Here is an 18,917-nt window from a genome sequence, read left to right on the forward strand (position 1 = left end):
TCTTTAGTATTAGCTTCAAAAATCAATGGGATTAACAACCAGCACAGCATGGGCACTGACTGGCCAGTGTGGTCAGTGGATCAGTGACCTGGTGATCCTCTGTTGTGTTGGGTGACCACTCTTTAGTTCCTGGAACCTGGGGAGGTTTGGACATCCTGGGAAGAGGCCAGAGGAGCAGGGTAAGGTGCTTGATGGATTCAAGGCAGCAGCTATTTACAAACTACATGGAAGTATTTCAGTACAGTTGACCCTTGGCATTCTCCGGGGGTCGGTTCCAGGACCCCCCAGGATACCAAAACCCAAAGATGGTCAAGTTCCTTGTATAAAATGGTGTAGTGTTTACATATAACCTAGACACATCCTCCTATATACTTTAAATCATCCCTAGATTACTTATAATGCCTAATATCAATACAATGTAAATACTATGTAAATAGCTATAAATACAATTTAAGTGCTATATAAATAGTTGCCTGCACACAGAAAGTTCAAGTTTTGCTTTTTGGAACTTTCTGCCTTTTTTTTTTTTTAATCCCCAGTTGATTTGAATCCGAAGTTGCGGAATTCACGGATAGGGAGGGCTAACTGTATTTAACAAGTATGGCCAATATCATTTCTGCTTCCAAGTACATAAAACACAAATACACAAAACACCAAAAGACTACCTGCATCATCGGGTGGTAGAAAGATATACACATAGCTAGTCAACTCACGCATCACACGACCACTCTTTCGCCTTGGGTGCCTCACAAAAGCTTCTCAGAGTTAAAACTTCATACTGTCAGGTTTTCGGTGAGGACTGTGCTGCCCTTTGTTAATAGACGTTCGTATCCACAAGTACAAACTCCGTGATGTTACAGGGCATGGAACCCACCAGTGCCGCAAGCGCCGTGATGAAAGACCAGGCCCTGCCACCTGTCACTTACCGACACAGTTATGGGTGCTATTTTCGTTGACGATAAAACCTGAGGGACAGTAACACATCCCTCCAACTGGTGACTTGTGGCATTGGTACTCACAGCCTAAGAACGGACACAAATCCACATCTAAACAGAGAAAAACACTTGGTGAAATGAACGGTGACCTCTGGACAAGGCTGATTTACAAGAAGTAAGAACTTTTTCTTTCAAAAGTAAAAGCTCAGTAAGCATGCAGCATCTGCAGGAAATCAGTCACCATTCAAGCCTTCCTGCAATACAATGCAATAAAAAGCTCGGGAGGAGATATGGGGATATAGGTATACGTATAGCTGATTCACTTTGTTATAAAGTAGAAACTAACATACCATTGTAAAGCAATTACACTCCAATAAAGATGTTAAAAAAAATTAATAATAATAATTTTAAAAAGCTCAGCACATATTTTTAAAAAGTTGTAACTAAGTGTAAGCACAAGTCATCAGAAGTGCTGTTTATGGAAAAATCTGGTCATAAGTCTATCTTTGTGTCAACATCATAGAAGGAAATTCCCAAGAATTCCCAAGTCACTGGACACTAAACACTAAACTCTTAACTTTTAACACTAAAAAGTTAATTAATCATGGCTAGCTTCAAGTGGTGGAATTTCAGGTGACTATATTTATTTTTCTGTTAATTTTAGTTGTCTATCTTTTGTACTATGACTATTTAAAAGGGTTCCCAAATGAAATGGCAAAAAAAAAAAGCCATAGAAGTCTCTTTTTTCCAGGGTAAAAAATCCCCAAAACTTTAGGGTTATAGTTAATGGCCATTGCTAGGCAACTACTAGATAATTTAGAAAGAGTACTATTGATAAAATCAAGGTCATGAATTATATTTTCTTACAGGAAAGTCAGTTGTCCACAGAATTGATGGTTGATGGTGGGGGAATATTCTACAGCTATAGGGGGGGAAAAAAAACACTGACTCAAAGTACCTATCCCTGAAACCAGAAGCTTCTTGGAGTATATCCAGACAACACTTTTTCCATAGGTATAAGCCAGGGAATAAAATCTCCAGAACACTTTAGAGTCATCACAATTACCATTAAATCCATTCTTCCTGGGAAGGGGGAGAGGGAAGTCACAAATATTTTTAAGCTCCTCCCATCAAGAGATGGAGTCTATTTCTTCAATCCACTGAATCTGGGCTTGGTGTGACTTGTTTTGGCCAATAGAACACTTGGCAAACATGACATAAGCAGAGGCTTAAAAGACCTTGTACACTGGGCTTTGCCCTTTCCACCACCATGCAAACAAGCCTGGACTAGCCGTGCTTTTACTGCAGCATCCTGAGATGTGAGTGAGCTGGTCCAGGCCAGAAGAACTACGTAGCCAACCCACAGAACTGTGAGAAATAATAAACGTTCGTTGGTTAAAGCCACTAAGTCTTGGGATTGTTCGTTCTGCAAACACCAACTGATAGTCTCTGTATTTGGCAATCTGTTATAGAGAAACAGACACACCTTTACCTGAAAGATGCCCAGATAAATTTCCATACTCACCACAGTGTTGTCCTACAGTGATATTGCTTTCATCTTCTCCTTCTGGACAATCTGAAGTCCCATCACAAACTTTAGTAATTGGGATGCATTTTCCAGACTTTGGACAAGCCCATTCATTTGGGTAACATTCATAAGTACGGTTAATTCTGCTTTCTGTGGGGAAAAAAGAGAGAGTTACTACAGGCCACATTAGAGGCAGAGCCAACTCTTTTTCAATACATGGTTAAGAGAGGATAGAGATCAGGTAGACAAGAAGTCTACAAATGACCTATATTTCACAGTAATCTAGTAGTTTCTAACTCTACAACTGACCTTTTATTGAGATTCTAAGCAGTGGCAAATGGCATTAAGTTCCACTCTTTCTAGGGGAGGCAACTCCCAGCCAGGTTATAAGAGGAGGAAGCAGAAATGGGCCTGAATTATCAACAAACTAGATGAATAACCCATAGCAGAATATTTAGTTAATTAAATCATGAACAATAGAACTAGGGCTATCAAGGTAATGCCAGGATTCCTATGTTGGTTTTTATGTGTGTGTGTGTGTGTGTGTGTGTCATTTTGAGTTGTTCAGTTTGTTTTGTTTCTTTAGTGAAATGTCAACAGTGTAAGAAACACCCAAATGTAGGAAAACAACTTCTTGGATCACTGAAACATGAAACCAATGGGTGTTCCCAGAACAAGCATCATTCTTAATATAAAGATCTTACAGAAAAAGCTGAACGAACTTTTTGGCCAAACCAATACCTGGGGCTAGACCCGCAAAGGTGACATGCTTTATTCACGGGTGTCAGCAACTTCTGAACTGTTGGAGGTACTGCTGTGGATAACAGCACAGTGAAGGGGGTGAATATCACTGACAATCTCCTTCTCACTTCCCTGGAGAGTGGCCTTTCCCACAACTAACAATCTCCAGCTCCAAGTCATTTTTCAAGGTTATAAGGTCTTAAGACAAATCACATTTTCCCTCCTTCCCCCAGCCTACTTTTTTTATATAGATACATCTAATTAAAATAAGAGTCTTAAAGGGAAAACCTCGGATAGGGCTATAGACAGGGGAGAGACTGTCCTACCTATTTGGCCTTAGTGTTAGGAAGGAAAGGATTATAATTTATGCTATATTTGAGTTTTGGGTCTTTTTAGGAAAAGCTTGTGGAATCACCTCTTTCCTCCCCATCCACTAATTCCCCTTAGGCCCAGCCAATTCAGAAACTTGCATGTCACACAGATACTTTCTAACAAGGAAAGTAGGAAAAACAAGTTCTGGAAAACACTTTAAGAAAACACTTTCCAATCAGAAGCTCTTCCCCTCCTTACCGCATCCATCTTCATCGGCATTATCTACACAGTCACCTTCTCCATCACAAACCCAATTTTGATTAATGCAGAAGCCGTTGGGGCAAGTGAATTCGTTACCTTTGCAGGTCTGATAAGAACCTGGAAGAAAATGACAGCTGCACTCCAAAGATACAAACCACTCAGAAAAAATCAAAGTGCTCACCTTGCCACCTAAACTGAGCTCCTAGAAACTGAAATTTCTATGCCCATTTAGTCCCTTAACTATCTTGACAAAAATGAAAAAAAGGAGGAAGAGAAGGAGAAAGAAGAGGAGAAGGAGGAGAAGAAAACAGCAGCTTTGGGTCCAGGACATGAACTCAGGTGCATCAAGATTAAAAACAAGACAGTTATGTTATAGGTTGTCACAGAACAGAGAACGCAGACGGACAAAGATGCTATAGACACGCCAATGGCCAACATTCTCTTACTTGACCACAAGCACAGTCATTGCTATCTAGGACCTAATGATTCTGAGTAACTCATTCCATGATGTCACATTCTTCTCAATGCAGTCCCTGAAACAAGCACAGGTGCCAGAAAAGAAATCAGGCATGGCTCACAGAAAATTAGAGTGATACTGAAAATATTTAACAACCCTTAAGGCATGGTTACCCACCAATCAAAATGGGTGTGGAGAAAATCCTACATTCTGGTAAATAAGTGACCACCAAATAAAAAAAAAAAAAAAACCTGTCAATTTATTGGAATTTATAAAACTCTCTCATGGAGATTTCATATTCTAATAAAATGAGTCCGGAGGTGGCAACAATGAGAGCGTTCGTGTGCATTGCAGGCAATATCATGGAAAGAAAAGGAGGGTCAGAGTGAAAATGTGGAGGTAACAAAAGCCACCTGCAACCATACTGAAACTTTCCCGACTTGTGATTTTAATGTGGTAAGAATTTCAAAGTAAAGAGGAGAGTTAGGGCCATTACTATTAGGGACCTTGTCTCCCTTTCTAAGCCCTTCTCTCATTCTGTGAAGGTTATTAGACCCATTCCTGAGGTATGAGTAATTTGAGAGTCCAGTGATACAATACACTCTGTATCTTTGTAGCCTAAGGAAAGAATGCAAACTGTCCATCAGCAACCCTTCAACTCTACACAGATCCTTGGAAATTAAAGAAGTCCAAGTTCAGCAATACTGCTGAGGCTCATGCCATGGGCCCTAAATGACAGTCTGGCTCCCTTTGCCATCAGACATAGTGACTCTGTGATTTTAAAAAAGTAGTACATTGGTAGGGAGAAAAAAAAAAAAAACGCAAAGACAAAAGCACTCCTAACAGCACTCCTAACAGCACGACCCAACGTAAGGAAATCACCGTACTGCAAGAACGTTCATCACTGCCATCTTCACAGTCAAGGTCATGGTCGCAGACATAGGTTTTATAAATGCACTCCCCACTGCCACACTGAAACTCACTGCGCAAGCATCGGTGAGCTGGGACACAAGGTTAAGAAGGGAAAGAAAAGAGAGAAATTCAATTCCACTGTAGCCACTTAATTTCATAGGAAGATTCTGTCTCAAGTTTAAAGAGAGATTCTTACTATGCAGTAGTGTTCTGGTAAATGTTTAATAACCAGTTCTCCAGGAATATAAAAGTCCTCACCTGTACTATCTGCCAATTTCCATGGTGTAAATACTCCACCATGGCTGACTTCAAGCTACCAACATGAATTCACTGAACACAAACTTGAGAAGAAATGTGCATAACTGGCCAGTATAAACCAGCTTCACCATATTACTTACTGCAGTTGAGTTCATCAGAGGTGTCTCTGCAATCCATTTCCCCATCACACTTCTGACTGGTATTATAGCAGGCTCCATTGGCACAAGTTTGCTGCTCACATATTGGGTATCCTGAAAGAACGGAAAGAGCACACAAACCTTAAATGAAGACGTTGCTTTAGCAATCACTTCTTGAGTGACTACTATATTCTAGACACTAACTGCTAAGCATTATTAGTAAACAAAAGATACATTCTCTGGATAACCTAAGAATGACACAAACAGCAAATTACAAACTGGATTACATGCTTAATGTGGGAAGTACAGAGTGCCGTGAGAGTGCATAGTCGGGGGGAATGGGAGCCCAGGGAAGTCTCCTCTGAAGTGACTTGCGAGCTTCGAGTTGAAGAATGAGAAGAAATTCAACTTATTTCAAAATGGAACCTTCGTTTACATAATACAAATAACATCCCAGGAAAGTAATGTACCACCACATATGCTTTGGGAAATGAAGGGCCAGTTCTTTGGCTGGAGGGTCATAGAAAGAAAACAGGCCTAGAAGCCAGGAAACCTGGGACCTGGGGTACAACTCAGTACCTATTTACTCTTACTCAAGTTGTTCATCCTCTCTGTGTCACCACTTCCCCATCCACACATTTGGATAAGTTCCTTCACAGGGTACAGGGACCTCAAGACAATGTCTAGTAAAGCTTTTTGAAAAGCCCGAATAATTGCTACCACATTATGCACATATGGTCACTTCACTGCTATTAACCAGATGCTTAACTCTGGTTTTTGAGGTCTCACTGGAAAAATCAGCATGTCCCTTGAAGAAAAAAGGTACTGTCAGTCTCTCCCCTGTGCTTGCCTAGACTTGGAACATGTATCTCTCATGATCCCTAAGTGCAGGCTTCATCCTGTTGGTTGATTATCTGTTTCCCCCATGACATCATGAAACCCTCTGAGATCAAGGATCCTGTCTTACTCATTTTAAAATCCCCCTCACTCAGTACAGGGACTGGGTCATTACTCACTGTGCTCAAGAAATGCTTGGTATTGCTAGAGTTATCACTTAAAAAAGCTTTTAAAAATAGTTTGAATGTCTGCCTTTTACGATCTTTTAATAGCCTCCCTCTCACAAGTATGATATCTTTCTTGGTCCATTGTTTGTTCCATTAAAGATTGTTTTCATAATGATTCTCCGATTCTCTTCTGATTTCTTTTTAAGTAAGAAAAGGGTATGTCTCCAACACCAGAGAGCACAGTCCCATTTTGTGAAGTCCCCCAATAAAGGAATAAGCACAAATATTCTCATCTCCAGAAGTTCAAAACTAGTCTGTTAAGTGTCTTTAAATCCTTTAACTGCCAAAGTTACATGTAGTCAAATCATATACTAAAATGGAAGGCATTTAATAACTGATAAAGATTTTTAATTTTTCTGAATTTTATTTTATTTTTTAAGAGCCCAAGAACCAGCTAGTGTTTAGGGTTATTGATGTCTTTTCATCATTGAGATGGTGCACATTGCAAATGCACCTTCAAAGGGTCACACTGCTCAGTTAAGTAATTCTGCCTTCAAGAGATGCCTAGAAACCAGTTGAGTCCAGCAAGCGATTCCTTTCCCCCATGTGGCGGATAGCGTTTAGGGTCAGTATGCCATCTAGCCTTTTAAGAGAGCAGCAGGCAGGAAAGAAATCTTAGAAAACCCAACTCTTTGCAATAGAGAAGTTATCTATCAGGAGAAAAATTTATCTGGGCTTGGACTGTGACTCTTTCATTTAAGGTGATTATTGTAGATATGAAGGATCTGAGACAAATATGCTGGGCAGATCTCTTGCTCTCCCTGTCCTGCTTTTTGAGAACCAGTCCCATAAAATTGAAAACCAGTATCCACTAACAAGACTAAAAGTTTGCTGACATGGCTCATTCCCCCAACAAACAACAAGGCCAGCTTGATGTCATCAGAGAGGGTATTGGAATGGTTAGAGGTCAGCAGTTTGACACTTGGAATGAAGAATGAACAGCTTTCTTGTCTCCGTCCACGCTGATAATGAATCTCTGTCAATCAGCTAAGGACTTGCCTCAACCCCTGTACACCTTCTGGTCTCTTCTGTGCATGATTAAGTGGAGGGGTGTGCCCATAGGAAAGACTGCACAGAACCAAGACACAAAATACACAAAAGATTTGGAAAACTGTTTCCAAAACTTTTTCCCCCTTTGGATACCCACACAGAGGGAACAGGTCCAAGTTGTACACTAAGCAAAGTAAGAAATGAACAGATTCTACTTCCTTTAAAGATTTCTACTGCTAACAGTATTAATTAATGGGTTTCAATCTACCCCAGAAAACAGGAAGTCACAATACTTTGTGATAGGGGATCTCTAAAGTCTTACTTTTTGGTTTATTTGCCTGGAGAGTCTGAGTCTAACCTTGTAAACTTTTTCCCATGGAGCAAATCCATCATGTAGCTGAAATGTCCTACAGGACTTCAAGTAAAGGGGAAGTGTAGTAAGAGAGGAGACACTGTACAAGAACACCAGAGAAACTCATCCTGCTAAGTTTTGTTTTAATGGAAAGATGGACAAGCACCTATTAACTAAGGCCCAGACCTCTAAAGTTTATCTGATATGAAAATGCAAGAATGTCCTCATTCACACCACCTCTTCCCTCTCCCTTCCTTTCTCCAACCTCCAAACGATACATGTCCATGTTTGCTCCTCGAAACTGGGAGCTGTCTCCAAATATACATGTCAGATTGGTGCTTGAAGACTTTTTAAATGTTTTCTCTGCTAATGATTTGGCTTGAAGCAAGAAATTTCCATGCTATAGTTCTGTTTACATAATCAAGGAGGAAGATGTGGTTTGAGAAACTCGTAGGCCTCCCAGAATGGATATCATTCACAGCAGGGTAAGACACACATATTAGGCACTACTCTTTATTATCTTGACAGGAAGGCTGTAAATACAATCTGTTCTCAGAATTTGACAAAATAGCCAAAAAGAAGACAAATTGATTCTAAAGAAAGAGAGGGCCTCTTAAAGGTATATTATGACACTTAAGCCAGGATTAAAAGGAAAACAAGAAGTTACTGATATGTCCTGCCCAGACACCTGGGACTTTTCAAGGTCTTGAAGTCATCCTTTATAAGTTACTTTATGTTAGTCTGGTTCCAAGGCAGGATAATCCAGTCAGAGTAATGATTTGCCAGAAAAAGTTTACTAGTTTGGCCACCAGCACTTAGCTGCAAGTACTATCCACGAAGTTAAATAAGCAAAAACAATAATAATCATCAATAACATGCATTGAAAACTATGTGCCAGAAGCCTGTTCAAGTACTCAATGTGTATGAACTCATTTTGTTCTTATAACAACCCAGTGAGGTAGTAACGCTATTGTTCCCATTTTATAGATCTTATATACATGCCTCTCTGAGGTACAGAGAGGTTAAACAATTTGAAAAAGGTCATACGACTGGTAAGCTGGAGAACCTGAACTCAAATTCAGGCAACCTGGCCCCACTACGCTTGCTCCTAACCACTATAATAGGTATTGCTACCACTTACAGGCTTCAGAGTAATAGGAAGAGAAAATTACAGGAGGAAGAATGAAATTGAATGAAAGGAAATAATCTTAAAAAGATAGCACGAAAAGAAAGAGAAGAAGCAACGCAAGGGAAAGTTTTTCTTTCTTCCATTCAGTTTCTCATTCCACTTTGGGAAGTCTGGAGAAGTGAGGTCAAATTTAAATTTCATCAAATTATGGCATATTCTACTAAGGACTTCAATCTGGTATAATCTAAGAATTCCAGGAAACCCTATGCTAGGAAACAGAGCTTTCCAAGAGTACCAGGACAAACAAGAGAGTCCATACCAAAAAAACAGGCCACAAAGCAGCAGGAGACCAACCTATTCCCCTCTGACCACCCCACCACCCCCTCCCCCCCCCACCTCCTGTGTCAGTCAAATTCAAGTCCCTGAAGTGACTGTCATCATGTACTGGCATCTAGGGAGTGCAGTAATATGCAAGAGGACAACAGAGAAGCATTTCCTGCCTCTTTCCAAAAATAATCTGAAGAGCCTTTCAATGAAAAGCGTATACATAATATTTATAAAATGTGAATAACAATTCAGTACCTTGGAAAGAGAAAGTAAATATGGTCTTCCCAAGACCTAGAATTGGACTAACATCAAGTTTAGTCTGAGCAGCTTTCAGGAGCCTGAAGCCAAAAAGGGAAAGACATTAACTTATATAGTTTCCCTTACCGCCCTCGCTTTGAACTACTGGGTCTGAAGTCCTAAATCCCTATCTGGTCTCTATCCATGGTGACCTGATCTCAGACCTAAGTTTAAAAAAGCACCCAAGAGGCCTGCTCTGAAGAGTTTGGATCTGCAGTACCTCTTTTCTTCTCACACACAGAACTATCACCAAAATCTGCAAAGGAGTTAAAGACTGACATAGTTCTAATTTTTTGAAAAATAATAAAAATCTCACATTGAGCCGTAGCATTGGAGTCACTGAGCCACAGGATGGACCACCGTGCCTCAAATGCTCCAGGGAATAACGCAACACATATTTATTGAAATCCATCCTCCTAGACACCGTGCTAAGAACTGGATAAAGAGATTACAAATGAAATTATAAGTGAAGTAACAGCTTTTTTTTTTTTTTAATTTATTTATATATTTATGGCTGTGTTGGGTCTTCGTTTCTGTGCGAGGGCTTTCTCCAGTTGCGGCAAGCAGGGGCCACTCTTCATCGCGGTGCGCGGGCCTCTCACTGTCGCGGCCTCTCTTGTTGCAGAGCACAAGCTCCAGACGCGCAGGCTCAGTAATTGTGGCTCACGGGTCTAGTCGCTCCGCGGCATGTGAGATCTTCCCAGACCAGGGCTCGAACCCATGTCCCCTGCATTGGCAGGCAGATTCTCAACCACTGCGTCACCAGGGAAGCCCAACACAGCTTTTTAAAACTATTTCGTTCAACAGATAGTAACGGGACTGCTAAGTACTAGAGAGAAAGTGATGAACTTCATAAAATCCCTGCTCTCATGGAACTTACATTCTGTTTAGGAGGGTGGAAGGACAGACATTAAAATAAATGAGAAAGAGTAACAGTGAGGAGTAGCTCTCTGATAAGGTGTTGTTTGAACAAGAACTATTAGGGTTATCAACATGGAGGTCACCGGTGACACTGACAAGAATGTTTTTGGGAGATCTGGAGATGGACTGTTTTCAATGAGTTCAAGAAAGAAAGAAGGAGAGGAAATGGAGATAGATAGTGATTAAAGACAATTCTATGTAACTTTGCTGTGAAAGGGAGCAGAGAAGTAGGGTAACAGCTGAGAGGGATCTTAGGGTCTTTTAAAAGATGGGAGATATTTATAATGTGCTTGTAAGATGAAGACTAAATAAGAGATTTTTCTCTTTCCTCAAGGTTTCAGGGCTCTGAATCCTATCTCAAACTGCTAAAAAACAAAAGGTCCGTCTGTGATGTGATATGTAAGATGGGGTCAGTCTGCTTCTTCCTTCTCACCTCGAGTAGAGAGAATAGTAAGAGCAAGGCGCAGTGGGGCTGAGTTTGATGAACATGTCGGTCACCAGGCATCACTGTCCAAAGAATGACTTATCCCTCCTCTTCACTCCCTCCCAGTTATGCCCCCAGTTGGAGTTTCAACAGTTAGAAATATAAAGTTAGATATACAAAATTCTAAAGAACAGAAAGTCAGTAGAAATAAAACTTCAGAGACGAAGCCGCCCCAGTGGCAGGCAGACCAAATACTGCTGATTACCGGCAAGAAAGCCTTCATTGTAACAAGGATTTGACCCTTTCTTTGGCATTCCGAAGTAACAAAAGAGAAGTGCTGCAAACCAATGATAATTAGCAATCGTTTTACTCACACCAAAAGCATGCTAATATGGTGCTTGATAAAGATGAAATAATCTGTTAACTTAACTAAGAAAACATTATACTATTTTTTTTTTCATTATACTATTTTTGAGCAATGGAAAGTCAGTGCAACATATTAATTGAATGACCCATAATTGCTGCATTGTTCTGATGTTTATCTTAGACTCTGAGTGAGTGGGTTTTCCTTGATGCTAATCCCATTAAAAGCAAAATGGATGGCAGTTTCAACTCTCTGTTCCTTAAAAAATAATAATAATTGACAAGCTGTTTAATAGCAGGTGACATTTTACAGATGGCCAGACTGACGAGCAAAATAACAGGAAAAATGAACTTTTACCTATTTCATAGCTGTACACACACACACACACACACACACACACACACATATATATTTTCAGAAAGTTCTCAGACAGTAGAATAACCAAAAATATCTGCCTTATGCATATAGGAACACAGCAGACAAAAAGACCAAATATGATACGAAACTATTTATTTCAAGGATAATCTTTTTATTGGGACCTTAATACCCTTGCCTTTCTTGCCATCTCACCCATTTCTTTTCCCTCCCTTCTCCCTGCTTCCCTGAGTGGACCCTTACACACCATTCATGGTTATGCAAAAGGAGTGCTTGGAATGGACACAAGGTGCTCTGTCTTGGAGCTCAAGACCTTGATCTTAGAAGCTTGAAAGGGTAAGAACTATATCCTAGGGGTCTGATCTGACAGGCGGGACTATGAACTACAGAGTCAAGCTTCCTGATCCTTTCAAATATTTGGGGAAAAGAAATAAGTCCTTCTTGGCAGTTTTCCAACATCCACCACTATATTTAAGTGGTCTCTAGTGCCTAGAAGACCCATTCCTATAGACAATCTTATTTCTGAGAAATAGACAAATTAAAGCCATATTCATAAACTGATTCTAAGTTTGTCCAAAAGTAATTTTCCTATGCATCATGACTGCAAAAACAGAACAAAGTGTCACGTCTCACAAAAAGGTTTTCTGGCCAAGCCTCACTTAATCCTCCATCATGTGGGAACATTCTAATTTAAAACAACTAATTAAACAGTTGCTATATATCTGAAGTGACATTTAAAATAGCTAAGTACCTCTACGACTAAATGGATCTTAGCATGATTATCAATGGCTGCTAATATCACAAAGGGGCAGTTAGACATTAGGTGCCTCCTGATGGAAATACATACCTTTATATACAAAATGTTGTTGCCCTTACACACACACACACACACACACACACACACACACACACACACACACCTTGCATGTGTTCAAGCCTCTAGACCAGTGCTATTTTCAACTGGAGCAGGGGAGGGGAATAATTCTGCTCCCAGAGGACATTTCACACTGTCTAGAGACATTTTTGGTCATCACAGTTGGGAGGTGCTGCTGGCTTCTAGTGGATAGAGGCCAAAGATACTGATAGCTATTCTACAATGCACAAGACAGCCCCCCACAATAAAGAATTATTTGGACCCAAATGTCATTATTTCCAAGATGGAAAAACCTTACTCTAGATCTAGCTACCAATTTCTAGGAAATACAGGGGACAGAAGAACATGTTAAAGGACATCAGAGGGTGGGTGCAATGAGCAAAACCCAGACTATGGGAAACTCCAGAACAAGTCACTTGCTAACTCCAACATATAGATTTTCTTTGGATTTTTATTTAAATGACACTGTAAAAATATAATAAGCCAATTGGAGAATTTTTAAAACTGGATGGATATCTGATTACTTAAAAAACAGTTATTAACTTTTAGGTGTGATCATGATACTGTAATGTTTCAGTCCTTATATTTTAGCAATATAGATACTGAATTATTTAAAGACAAACTTATAGGATATATGAGAACTGCTTCAAAATAATGGAGAGAAGAGATATAGGTAAGACAAAATTAGCTATGAGTTGATGTAATCACTCTGCTTTTGATTATGTTTAAAACCTTCCATAATAAAAAGATTTAAACAATCATTTTAATAATAAAATAGCTAAGTAACCTATAGGCAAAAATGCTCTATAAACTTCTTATACAAAAGTAAAGTATTCCAAGAGCATGGGCATAGGGTTTAGACCTAGGTTAATATCCTGGTTCGTCTACCCTGACCTCTTGATCTCTGTAAAGTGGAGATGGTCCTCACACCTACTTTGTAGTACTGATTAATGCGTATATGTGGGATCTAGAAAAATGGTACAGATGAACCTATTTGCAAAGCAGAAATAGAGACACAGATGTAGAGAACAAACGTATAGACACCAAGCGGGGAGAGGGAAGGTGGGATGAATTGGGAGATTGCGATTGATATACATACACTACTATGTATAAAACAGATAACTAGTGAGAACCTACTGTATAGCACAGGGAATTCTACTCGGAGCTCTGTGGTGACCTAGGTGGGAAGGAAATCCAGGAGGGAGGGGATATATGTATACGTATGGCTGATTCACTTTGCTGTACAGCAGAAACTAACACACCATTGTAAAGCAACAATACTCCAATAAAAAAAAAAAAATTGAATACGATAGTGATTGATGCCCTGGGAGTGACACTCCCCTCTCCCATTTCCCACAAGAGCTCCAAACAAAGACGGAAAATAAAATGAGGTAAATCCTCCCCCCAGTACTGGCACTTTTTAAAGACTTTGATCCAGGTCATTCATTTCCTTCTTGTACAAATCTGGCTGTGGCCAGGAGATCAAAGCACTAACAAGGAAGTATGAGGATTCTTTTTTAATTTCCTCTGATTTGTTTGGTTTTTTTTTTTACACTCTTCCTTACAGAACACATAGCAATAAATAAACGAGGTAGAGAGAAATAGGAAAAAATACCTCATTGTAAAACCCCCTTACATGTGTGAGATTCACTTTAGGGCCATGAACCCTGAAGGATTCATGACTTGTATGATTCCAGAAACAATGAGGTTTAACTCTGGTTCAACAGTTACTTGCATGTACTTAAAAAAATGAACAAAATCTTGATTAAGGATTCCTGCCCAGATATTTTACAAAGCTCACTTCCTTTCCTTCATTCCTTTCTATAAGAGCTGCTTGAATGCTTGTACCCTGCCAGCTTTTTTCCAGAAGGTCCGTCGGCAAAGTCATGAGGCAGCTGTACTGGTGACTTGAGACTTGGCTGCAGGGTGTTCACGTGGAATAAATCCAAACAGTCTGTTTTGGCTGCCTTTTATTTTCCCTAAAATAGCATTTCCTGCAGTCCCATTGTATTTGCAATAAAGCACTCATTTTTTTTTTTTTTTTATAGTATGGGACTTTTTTTTTTTTAATTAATTAATTATTTATTTATTTATTTTTGGCTGTGTTGGGTCTTCGTTTCTGTGCGTGGGCTTTCTCAAGTTGTGGCAAGTGGGGGCCACTCTTCATCGCGGTGCGCGGGCCTCTCACTGTCGCGGCCTCTCTTGTTGAGGAGCACAGGCTCCAGACGCGCGGGCTCAGTAGTTGTGGCTCACGGGCCTAGTTGCTCCGTGGCATGTGGGATCTTCCCAGACCAGGGCTCGAACCCGTGTCCCCTGCATTGGCAGGCGGATTCTCAACCACTGCGCCACCAGGGAAGCCCAAAGCACTCATTTTTATCCACTTGTAAATAAGGGATAAAGACGCAGACTGTTGGCTGGTGGCACAGGCCTCTGGTTCTGTTCTTGCACAAGGTAGGACTTCCTCCTTCTGTAAATAAAGTCCTTCATGAAGAGCAATCACCAGACTTGGACCAGAGGACGAACTGAGCTCCAGCTCTGCCACACACCATTTAACCTTGAACAAGCCACTCCATCCTTTGCTGGTTCAGTTACCTTATTCGTAAGACAGTATTATAATACTGGCCCTAATGTCCCCAGAGAGGGGTCTAATAACAATAACCACTGGAATTTACATAAGACTTCGAAGTTTACATAATACTGCAAAATATAATGTATGATTTGTCTCTATTATTAATCAAAAATATTTTCTTCACTTGCCACAATATAAAGAATTTATTGTTTGCTTTACAAAGTACTCAAAGGGGAGTCCTTGACTCTGGACTTGCTATTTGTGACCTCCAGACACACACTACCGTCTCTAAAACTGCCAGTACCAAGTCTAAATTCTCCATAACTTTTCCAAAGTTAAAGAAGACCCAACCTAGAGGCAACACAATCTCTTTCAAAAGAAACCATGTAAGTTGGAAACTACAACAGAACGATACCAGAAGTTCTGCTAGGAAATGGAAACGTAAAGACAAATAGCACAAACTCCTCTCAAAGGAAAATAACATACAAGGGAAGAAAGCATTGGAGAAGCTTTTTGTTTTGTTTTAATGTACTGTGTGATGACAGTGAGGCTGCAGCATGAATCTGGACACACATACGAGTATTTCTTCCATTAAGAGCACAATTTGAACACTACAGGAAATAGGAACAATTTGCTCGCAACCAGTTTATGTTAGCTCCCACCCTAGGCATGGTGCCGCATTGGAAAGTGTAGCAAAATATACAGAAGGTGGCTCTTTCATTAAGCATACAATATACCAAAGGAAGGAATTTAGAATTTTAGTCCAGAGAACTAAAATCCTATCAAAATGATCAAACAATAAAAGAGTTGTCCCATGAGAATAGACTAAAACCTAAATCTTTAGTTGGAAACATAATAACCAAGAAGTTTATGATCAAGGTTTCTAAGGTACACAAAATCTCTCCACCGATTATTAGAATACTAGAATATTAAAATAACTCCTTGAAGTCTGAAATGCAGTATGCCAGAAAGAATGCCAGGGAAAGATATATAAAAACTCAAAGAAGCTCTGGGTAAATTCATAAATGATAGACCTATAAGCGCTTTTGAGAGAAAATGGGTATGTCTGAGACTAAAGACAGAGTTAGATGGACCAGAGGACAGACACAGCAGAATAATTAGTATATTCTTGTATTCTAACAATTCTATATAAACCTCAAGAGAGGCAGATTACTCTTTACTCATTTGTAAGAAGTGATTGCACCTTCTTATTTTGCTTATGGTCATATTTAAACATTATACATAGAATACTCTGATTTGTATGCTTTATCTTGTGGTGATCAGTTACTAATTGATATAGTATTCTTCCATTACACAGATAGCCATTTTCAAACTGTAACACATTTCCAAAGGTAATCTGGAAAACATTGAGTCCATAAGAGCAGAAAAACTGAGACATCTGACCTAGAAGCTTACGATGGTAACGTACTAAAAGTTAAAATTGACCAAACTGGATTTTGTACTCATTGACTTTTTGTGATTCTATGTTAAAGTTAAAAGTTTCTTACTTCAAGACATACAGAAACTTGATGTGCTAAGGCAGGACAGACTCAGAATATCTTGCTAAAAATAGACTCCTATCAGAACATCACCTCTAATCCACAAAAAAATCTGCCAAGAGATTTCAATAACAAGAGGCATATTGTAGGCATTTCTGTCCATCAACAAATTGATTAAAATGCCAAAGGGACAAAGGTGAAACCAAATACAGTGCAAAGACTGTAAAGGACTCACGGCAGTTTTTCTCATCAGTTCCATCCAAGCAGTCTGTGGAATGGTCACATGTGAATTCTGCTGGGATACATTCACCGTTGTTGCACGTAAACTGATGGCTTGAGCATGTTCTCCCAGCTGTGAAAGGAAAAAAATATTACTTTGTAATTACTGAAAAACACAGACCAACTAACAAATATGACAGTAACATTAACCCAGCTACTCTAAGGTAGACATCTTACAATATGAAAGCAAAAGTGTTATTATCAGGATACTATCAAAATGCCCAGAATCACATCAACATTCAAGGTTGTGAGTGTAGACAATTATATTATCAACATGTGTTGAGAATACAATATAGCTTGAAAACCTATACAGTAAAAATGATGGATGAAATAAGAATTTTGCAGGTATAGGTATTAATCAAGGATCAGTAAGGTCCCCCTCATTGAAATCCTTGTTTAAACAAGAAGGAAATATGCCAAAGGGTAAACAGTGGTTATTTCTTAGTATTAGAAATGTGGGTGATTTTTTTTTTTCTTCAGAGTTTTCTCTACTATATAAGCTTTCTACATTGAATACCTGTCTGTTTTATAAACATAAATTTAAGCTAGCTTGATTTTATCCTAAGTTGATTAGGGTAGGTGAGAGCAGAGCACCAGTAGTTTATCAAATTTGCCTCTGGATAAAACAGACAAAATCAAATGAATCAATATTCCAAGCATCATGTGAATTCTATTCTGTGAGTCTGAGGCAGGAATTTTTTTTAATTAATTAATTTTTATTTATTTATTTTTGGCTGCGTTGAGTCTTCGTTGATGCACGCGGGCTTTCTCTAGTTGCGGCGAGGGGGGCTACTCTTCATTGTGGTGCGCGGGTTTCTCATTGCGGTGGCTTCTCTTGCTTCGGAGCATGGGCTCTATGCACGCGGGCTTCAGTAGTTGTTGCGCAAGGGCTTCAGTGTTTGCGGTACGTGGGCTCTAGAGCGCAGGCTCACGAGTTGTGGCGCACGGGCTTAGTTGCTCCCCGGCATGTGGGATCTTCCCGGACCAGGGCTCGAACCCGTGTTCCCTGCATCGGCAGGCAGATTCTTAACCACTGGAAGCCCTGAGGCAGGAATTATGATGGGACTTTTTAATTGTCCACATAAAAGAGAAGCATTTGGGGAAAAGATGATCCGATAAAAAAAATAATGTAAAATTTAAAATGCAAGAGTTACCTTATAAAATCCATACTCATTTAAAATAGTATGGAACATTGTTCATAAATTATTGCTGTAAAGTTATTTCCAGTCTCCCCAAGCAGTTGCCCTTGGTAGTTCCCATCCCCTCTATGTAGTATTATTATCAAGGGGTCATCCACCACACACTGCATCACAATCTACAGCTCAGCTTTCTTCCTACTCCGTGTGGGGAGCAAGGGAAAATGGAACCAAATGGCATATCTAGCCAAAAGATAAATAACCCATCATTCATTCATTCAGTGTCCACTTATCAAGAACCTACTATCTGCTAGACAGAATACCAAGCCTTAGGGATACAAGCTGAATAAAGCACAGTCACTGCTCTCCAGAGCTTCACAATCTAGCGCTGAGTACCTACTAGGTCACCCTTTTCCTCTAGGACCTTTGAGAGGCCAGCCAGAAATATCAGAGCCCAGAACAGATTTCCTAGAAACAAGGATTTCTCCCTGCTCCCTACTATGCCTGGTACTTTTCCTTCCTCCTTTCAGTCCTTCTGAACTACTGTCCCCCACCTCCCTCCCTTTTTGCCACTCCATCTCAGATCTGGATGCGCGTAACTGGACCTGATGTAGATATGCCGTGCTCCTATCTGGCCTTGACTAGCTCCTGTCTGTGCCCTCCTCAAGACTGCCATTTGTCACCACCACCACCCTCCACAGCCCTACACAGTTTGCTGGTTTCCCCTGAACCACTCTGCCCCAAGGATCACCATCTCTTTGTTGCTGGCAGACCTC

The 18,917-nt window shown here is 40.0% G+C and overlaps 1 protein-coding gene across 1 annotated transcript in view; it reads right to left on the reverse strand.

Annotated features, from left to right (window-relative positions):
- The window catches only part of LRP2 (LDL receptor related protein 2), a 199,395-nt gene that overhangs the window by 138,818 nt on the left and 41,660 nt on the right, over positions 1–18,917 (reverse strand). The window contains exons 4-9 of the mRNA XM_007183233.2: positions 16,962–17,078; positions 5,545–5,655; positions 5,122–5,235; positions 3,775–3,894; positions 2,461–2,613; positions 927–1,046 (exon numbers count right to left, since the gene is read on the reverse strand). Of these exons, the coding sequence (XP_007183295.1) occupies positions 927–1,046; positions 2,461–2,613; positions 3,775–3,894; positions 5,122–5,235; positions 5,545–5,655; positions 16,962–17,078 (735 nt within the window). The remainder of the gene's footprint in view (positions 1–926; positions 1,047–2,460; positions 2,614–3,774; positions 3,895–5,121; positions 5,236–5,544; positions 5,656–16,961; positions 17,079–18,917) is intronic.

Source organism: Balaenoptera acutorostrata, chromosome 8, assembly GCF_949987535.1.
Source record: "Balaenoptera acutorostrata chromosome 8, mBalAcu1.1, whole genome shotgun sequence".
Taxonomy (NCBI): Eukaryota; Metazoa; Chordata; class Mammalia; order Artiodactyla; family Balaenopteridae; genus Balaenoptera; species Balaenoptera acutorostrata.